This window comes from Nanorana parkeri, unplaced genomic scaffold, assembly GCF_000935625.1.
Source record: "Nanorana parkeri isolate BGI_ZX_2015 unplaced genomic scaffold, ASM93562v1 scaffold164, whole genome shotgun sequence".
NCBI classification, from domain to species: Eukaryota; Metazoa; Chordata; class Amphibia; order Anura; family Dicroglossidae; genus Nanorana; species Nanorana parkeri.
In genome coordinates this window covers 852,960-861,460 of record NW_017306432.1, presented here as the reverse complement: position 1 = coordinate 861,460, position 8,501 = coordinate 852,960, and the positions used below count along the sequence as shown (strand labels likewise).

The 8,501-nt window shown below is 38.5% G+C and overlaps 1 protein-coding gene across 1 annotated transcript in view; it reads right to left on the bottom strand.

The window, feature by feature from the left end:
• Positions 1-2,240, bottom strand: part of SLC6A11 (solute carrier family 6 member 11) — a 141,429-nt gene extending 139,189 nt beyond the window's left edge. Inside the window, exons 1-2 of the mRNA XM_018554559.1 lie at positions 2,148-2,240; positions 1,337-1,570 (exon numbers count right to left, since the gene is read on the bottom strand). Of these exons, the coding sequence (XP_018410061.1) occupies positions 1,337-1,556 (220 nt within the window). The 5' untranslated portion in view covers positions 1,557-1,570; positions 2,148-2,240. The remainder of the gene's footprint in view (positions 1-1,336; positions 1,571-2,147) is intronic.
• Between the last annotated feature and the right edge of the window lie 6,261 nt (positions 2,241-8,501).

Here is an 8,501-nt window from a genome sequence, read left to right as displayed (position 1 = left end):
TATCCAGAATGTTTCCTTTTTTTAATGTTCAGGTGAATCACTCTCTACCCCTATTTATGTACAACAGCGGTAACTGAGTTACATAACTGTAGAGTATGGACTAACCAAACGCATGAAGTAGCAGATTCTAAGGGAAATAAATATAATCACAAATTTAGCAAATATACACTTTTTATTTAACATTAAATGTGTTAATGAAATAAACAATATGTTTATTTTATAGAAAGAAAAAAAAAACTTGTTTAAAATAATTATTATAATAATAATGTGTCTAATGTTTAATTTTACTATGGGATCAAATCTGGTATGATCATCTTCCCCTCAGGGAAGATGATCATAAGTATTGATTGCTTACAATGTAAACATCTCATTTATATGTAGAAATCATGTAGAGCCCAGATTCTGGTGAAGCTGAAGTATATTTATGCTAGTCCAAAAGATTAAACACGCATTGGTTTAAGGGACATTATCTCTAAAACCCTTAAAATATATTATTTATAATCATTACATAACACAATAATGCACTTTATTGTATTTTTGTTCATAGGAAATTGTGTGTTCTGGAATATGCATTGTTTATAGTTAAGCACATGTTATCTAACTGCCTGTTTGGGTTTCAGTCTCAGTTGAACACTTGTATTACCTTGGAACACATTCTCACTTCAGGGCTGCTCAATAACTATGGAAAAAGCAGTTACCTATTAGCTAGTTTATACCAGACATCACATCACTGGACTAGATTAAACCTATCAGAAAGGAAACTGTTGATCCATCAAGGAAATAATATAAATCTAATATTGTTTTGATTCTGTCTAGAAAATGCTCAAGGAATAGTGGTTATGCCAGAAAAAGAAACCATTTACAGTAAACCACTCCTAGAAATGTTTAAAATGAATACTTACACTCTGTGTATATAAGGTGTATTTTAAACCATGTATTATTTAATACTGATACAATATTTTAAAATAATATGGTTAAATGATAAAGTGCAAATGCATATTAAATATACAATTACATTTATAATATAGTATATAAACAGAGTTTTAGATATCAGCAATTGCCTGCATCCAACTGGATATTCGAAGAGAAAAAAGATATGCTACACTACCACACATGACTACTTTTATTAAATGACCCCATATTGTTTATATGGATCTATGCATGCATTTTATTTTGTGTTGTTATGCTATTGTAATACAATGTACTGAAAACATAATTTTCTTTAAAAAAAAAAAGGAAAAGAAAAGAAAAAAACAAAAAACAATATTCATGAACAAAAGGAACTGTCCAGCACTTGACATCATAGGCAACTTAGCCAAATTACATCCTAACTTACCTCCTCCATTCTTGTAGCAAAGGTATGGAAACCTCCACACATTTCCCAGCCCGATAATTTCCCCTGCCACAGACAGCACAAATTCCACTTTGTTATTCCAGTGGCCCCTTTCATGGACTTTCTTGTCATTGCTGTGGACCAGGTTGGAACTTGAAGCTTCAGCATCCAAAGCATCCTCAGGTTTCCCATTAATTACAGGGATAGTCTTTTCAGCTGTCATGATTCTTGCTTAACCTGTCAATGTGAAAAGATATTTACCTTCTGGTTGTTGCCATGATAAACCTATTAAAGCCTTTGCTTCTCAACAATAAACCTCAGGTGTCTTGTAAAATAATTAAATATGAAGTCTCCAATGTAAACACACATTTTCTTAACCAACTGTAGTGTCTGTCTGGTTAATGAACCCACTTTGGCAAAGAGTTTTAAGCTGTTTTGCATCAATGATTCAACATTAAATTTGAAAGCATGTATTGTCATTCTTAAGTGTGTTGTTTGTGATTATATTGTATGGGAGAGATCCATCTGTTAAAATGTCTCTCGATGCAGTCTTGCATTTATGAGAGGCACAAGTTTATAGAATAATAGCTATGTTATAATATGCATGCTTGTCCTATAAAATACTAGATGACCCCATGCTTAATATACATCCCTCCACCCTTTGCATGTTTTAAGCTATTGAGATACGTTTGTGTTTATAGATTTTCTTTGCTGCTGTTACGATGTTCAAGATCCAAGGATCAGGCTAACAGAATGCTGGTAAACAGTCAATCGGATATAACAAAAACATATATATATATTAAAGCACACTTACCCCAATATGTTTTCAGCAAAAGGATTATAGTAGATGGTAGCAATTATGTTACTGTGCACGTTACCCATAAAATGGATAATTTGCAAATGTTCTATCTTTGCAGGAGTGATGTGATAGCAGCCTCCTCCTGTTCACTCCCCCTCCTCTTCCTCCCCCTCTCCCAGACTATCCATCTCACTCTGTAGCTCTCTAATCTAACGAATACATCTAAGGTGCTCAATGGTTAAACACTAGGCACTCTTTTCCCTTTATTGGTCTAATAGCTTTGCATGCAAGAATTCTTTGTTTACTTATTAAAACAGCACATGTTCAGTACTCATTGCTAAATTCCAATGCCTTGGACTTCATTGTATGTTTATAAAGCAGTGAATCTGACATTTACCATCCATTTACTGCAAGTGAAACTGGTGCACGTGTTTTAAATAACAGTAATTGGATTACCATCAGTGAATGTATGGTGAAAGTCACATTCACTGCTTTAGAAATATCCCCAATATGTGTGTAGCTTCTCTAAATGATCTTACATTAGTAATGTGCGGCCTTCTGTTCTCATTTAATGCATGAAATACAAGGGATACCTGATGTACACACTGCCCATATAGACCTAAATGCATATCTATAATGTATTGCTTGAAACAATGTAAATCACCAAAGAGCTTGTCAAGATTTTAAATTTATTTGAATTATAGCCCATGCTTGAGTTTAAAGTGTATCTAAGCCCAAAAACAAAAATCGCATTTATTGCAGCTTGCCATGACTTAAAGGATAATTAAACCCTTGCATGTTTTTGCATATATCTACTGCTAGCAATTATCTATCTATCTATCTATCTATCTATCTATCTATCTATCTATCTATCTATCATCAATGTCTACTGCTTTTCTTGCTAACAGGTCTTTTTCCGCTGAAGTAGAAGGCCATGCCAGCGATATGGGCAGCTTAGTGGTTGGCATGCTAACTTGCAGCATTGGGGTCCCCCGGTTCGAGTTGCAGCTTGCCATGACTTAAAGGATAATTAAACCCTTGCATGTTTTTGCATATATCTACTGCTAGCAAGCAGTAGATATATGCAAAAACATTTTAAAAAAAGTTTACAAAAGGGTTAGAACTTACCTGTGTCTCCGCCGTGAGCTCCCATCCGAAGATCTGAAGATTCTCAGGCGCCCGCAAAAGATCAAGGGGCAGGCGCATGCACAGTACAGATCTTCGGCCGGTAGAAGAGGAGAGACACAGGGTAAGTTAATGCAGGCAGCGTGCACCCGCACAGACTTCATGGGACAGGAAGAGACCGTCACCAGCACTGGAGGGATTCCTGAAAACTACTGGAAAGAAATAGCCCAATAAAAAAAAAAGGTACTATAGCCCAATACAAAGGGAGGGAGCCGCCTATACAGGGCGGTACCAGAGCTGGTCCAGGTAGGAAGGTAATCGTCACCAGCACTGGAGGGATTCCTGAAAACTACTGGAAAGAAAAAGATGATCGGTTTAAGAGGCATCATTTAAGGTAAGTCCTTACACTAGCATTGGGTGATGGGGGGAAGTTTTGGCTTTAATGTCACTTTAAAAATTATGGGACTGAATTAGTGTTCTAATTAGTGTTCAGGCCTTATTTTCACTTGGGAATAGGAAGGAAGTAGGAAGTAGGGATGTCCCGATACCACTTTTTCAAGACCAAGCACAAGTACTTCCCCTCAGATACTTGCCGATACCAATTACCGATACTTTTTCTTCAAGGGACAGGTGACATTAAAAAAAAACAATACAGACTAATGATAATGATGAGTATGAAGAACTTTAATTTAAGACTGTTTTAGAACACTAAAACATGTGTATTTGCTTTCACACAGCTGTTGTGAAACTACAAATCCGATCATGCATCTGGCTCTGGGATCATTTAACCTATGCATGTTAGCAGGGGAGAATTGTAAATCTATTGCTGCAGTGTATTGGCAGTGTGTAACGTACATGTACTACATATAGAGTACACTGCAGCAATAGATTTACAATTATCCCCTGCTAACATGAATGGGTTAAAAGATCCATCTGTGCTCATTTAACCTGGTACACACTTCCAGTACACTGCAGTAATAGAGTTACAATTCTGCCCTGCTAACAGGAATAGGTTAAGTCGTGATCCATATTACATAATAGTACATAACATTTAGTTGTACTATGGATCATGATTTAACCTATTCATGTTAGCAGGACAGAATTGTAACTCTATTGCTGCAGTGTATTCTATATGTAGTACATGTACAGAACACTTTCCGAATACACTGCAGCAATTCCCAATAGCTGCAGCAATGTCCTGCTAACATGAATAGGTTAAATGATCCATAGTACAACTACATGTTATGTACTAATTGTAATTGTAAATCTATTGCTGCAGTGTATTGGCAGTGTGTAACGTACATGTACTATGTACTACACATAGAGTACACTTCAGCAATAGATTTACAATTATCCTCTTAAAGTAGTTTATTTTAAAGAAACATAAATAAACATTCATCAGGGAACAGCGGCAGCAAGGTCAGGAACAAGCCGGTCAACTCCAATGCGGGTAGTCATCCAAGCCGGATTCAAAGCCAATGCGTGTACAGCTGCCAAGCCGGGCTCAAGTCCAATGCGTGTACGACGTGTACGACTGCCAAGCCGGGGTCTAACATTAATAGGTTAAATGATCCATAGTACATAATAGTACATAACATGTAGTTGTACTATGAATCATTTAGCCTATTCATGTCAGCCAAGGATAATTGTAAATCAAGTGCCTGCAGTGTACTCTATATGTAGTACGTATAGAGTACACTGCAGCAATAGATTTACAATTATCCCCTGCTAACATGAATGGGTTAAATGATCCATATCACAGGGCTACATATGGATCATTTAACCCATTCATATTAGCAGGGGATAATTGTAAATCTATTGCTGCAGTGCTCTAGTACATATACAGTACACATTCCCAATACACTGCAGGCAATAGATTCTTCGTGTTCTGACTCCCACTTCTAAACTTCCCACTTCACCCCAGGCCCTCACTTACTGGTCGATGATGGCTGGTGCCTCACAATGTGCCTTGCAGGTGAGGTCTTAGTCAGCGCTTGTGATCTTGACAGAAATCCTGTGTTCTTGCTAACTTCTATGAACTTAACTGAATTCACAAACAACATTATGTTGCGTCCAAGCTATCTTCTGTAGACTAATAATTCTCCTGCCCCTGTGTAATGCAGTCCAAATTAATGGGGGGACCTATGTTGACAGCATAAAAATACAGTGGAGTAAGTGTGTGTAGACTTCCTAGTAGGAATGCTAGCATCGGTATCGGGACCGATACAGAGCATTTTGACAAGTACTTGTACCTGTCAAAATGCCCCGATACATAGCGCCGATGCTTGCCATTTTTTTTCTTTACGTTCAGGCTGCTGTGCGGGAGAGCTGTGGCGCGTCAGCGATGGTCCGGTGGGAGGAGCTCCAGGTGGGGTCCTAATTTAGCCGGAGATGCCGTGCATGTCGGGGTCCTCTGGGCAGTTGGGGCATTTTGACATGTACAAGTCAAAATGCCCTGTATCTGTCCTGATACCGATGCTAGCATCGGAATCGGGACATCCCTACTAGGAAGGCTACACACACTCACTCCACTGTATTTTTATGCTGTCAACATAGGTTCCCCCCATAAATTTGGACTGCATTACATGGGGGCAGGAGAATTATTAGTCTACAGAAGATAGCTTGGAAGCAACATAATGTTGTTTGTGAATTCAGTTAAGTTTATAGAAGTTGGCAAGAACACAGGATTTCTGTCAAGATCCACAGGTTTTTTCTGTACTTTGTGAAAATGTTTATAGCCTGAAAAATGAAACTAGTGCAGCTGCCACATATACAGATTAGTAAACTGCAATATGTTACATATTTGTTCTTGGGTTAGGATATCCTTTAACCCTTTCGCTGCCAGAGCTGGGTTTAGAGTTTTTTGCACACGTTTAAATGCACATTTTAAAACCCCCCAAAATGATATATTATAAATATATATTACATAAAATCCTTCTTTGGCGTAAAATATAAACAATGAGGTTGTGTTAAGCAAATAGATATTAAAATTGCCAAGCCTCAAAATTGAGTGTACCCATGAAACTTTCGTACCTAATCTGACCATAGGTGTTGTTTTAAAAACCTTTATAGATTGTCATTTTAGAGTTAACCATGAATGATGGCAGTAAAATCATTAATCATATCAAATCTCACTTCAAGATATTTGGTGATACTTAACATGTTTGGCGCAATCATCATTCTCATATGTACAGTAGATGCATTTGTTTGCATTCATGGGGGCAGGGCATTAAAAATGTGTTGCATTTTGTATTGATATTACTTCTCTTTTTAAAAGCAATTGCAAGTTAAACTTTTTTTTTAACTTTATTGCTATCACAAAGGGACCTGACAAGTCCCCTATATGAAAGCCCAATATTAGTGACAGTAAGGGTTCTCTTTAATAAGCCATTAGGGATCTATTAGAACTAATGTCTCCCCTACGCTCCACTCAAGCTACAGACTTGATTAGCTTCATAGTATTCGAGGCATGTTGGTCATTAGCGGGGATCCTACCACTATCAAGAAAGGCTCCTTCTGAGATGGTGGAAGTAGAATCAACCCCAATTTACCCTTTTATTGGGGTCTAATAGGGTGGAAACCCAATCATAGTCCCTGTGTTTGCTGACACGAATCCTGGGGTCCTTCAAAGGCATCGGTCATAAAAGACCCAATTCGCCACAAAATGCCTGGGGCCCTGAGTCCTCAGTGTAGGTGAGGACAACACCATCCTCATTAATCTCACGCCACTCATGTACAACAGCTGAGGGTTGGGAGGTTTTAAAATAACCCCTATTTCCTCCTCCTTCTTGATGCCTACACCCCAACTCCCCTTCTCCATCTCATCTACCTCCTCAGGCTCTTGCTGCCCCTGCCTCACAAGAATGGAAGCAGTAGGCAAAGGTTCCTGCTGGCCCTGAGATAGTAACAAGTCCTCTTCCTTATCCTTCTGCTGCTGTGCCTCCAGTGTCTGGTATATCAAGCCACTTGATGTGTGCTCCAGGAGCAAAAAACATAGGGATGGTATCACTAACCTCCACCTCATTGCGGCTCATCATTTTGGTTACTCCTTCAAAAAGTGCAAAAATGCTGCATGTTTCCTAAGCAATAAGTCATTGACGGGGTGAAAAGAATCCCAGCTCCCCAGAGCTTGTCCTCATGCCATTATCACATAGTTAATATTGATGCCATGCTACTGATGGTGCAGCTTCTGAAGCATTGACTACATTGAGATTCACTACATAGGGTTGTCACAGGTAAGGCAGATGTTAGAGCTGTTAAAGGACCTCCTGGAACCAGGGTATGATATAATAAACCTGCACCACCAAGTTAAGGACACGTGCCAAACAAGGTGCATGTGTGATTTTGCCAAGGCGAAGGGTAGCCAGCAGGTTATTGGCCTTGCTGCACATGACCTTGCTTGGCTGAAGATGGCATGGGGTCAGCCACCTCTTAGCCTGGGCTTCAAGAGCTGCCAGCATTTATTTTTTTGTTAAAAGTTGAACTAACACTTTAGTCCAACTAAAGAGCTGGTGTCAATGGGCTTGGGCTTGTGTCAATGGAATCAGTTAGATGCATCTGAGATAATGTGGAATTAATTGACAGGTACATTTGACCTGCAGTTGAGCTCCTTCTGACCTGCACTTCACCTGCTTCAAGTGGATTTTCCATTCCCAGTCTTGAATAGTAATAAAAAACCTGCTTGAAGCAAACAAAAACCCCTGGATGCATTCCTTCATAGACTAAGGCAGCACACCCTGGCATTCCAATCTGACAATGCATATAATCAAATAAAGATCATGTAGTTCCCCAGTGATCCTTAAACAAACGCTGTCTCTCTCCTCATCTCTATTACTTTTGGAGAAGGAAGCTTTGTAGTTCACAGAAGATAGCTGGGAAAGTAGATAAGATTGGTTAATATTTCAGTTTTGTGCAAGGGAAATAAAAAGACTTCTGATCAACTGCTATGTTTCTTTACTTGCTGAAAATGTACCTAGCCTAAAAAAAGAAAACTAATGCAACTATCACATCTAAAGACCAGTAAACTGTAGAATTTCTCCTTAATATTATTTATGAAGACATGTTCATCTCATAACTTTTCCCCCAATGTATAAGGGATTATGGAGGAATCACTAAGCTCATTAAGAAATTTTAGACAAGAGGCACTGGGGTTTCTGTGCTTACTCAAATAATTTAGATGTTAGAAAATTTGCAAATAAGCTCACTGGCTTTGATAAGACAACTCTCAAAAAAACAGGCTTCCCT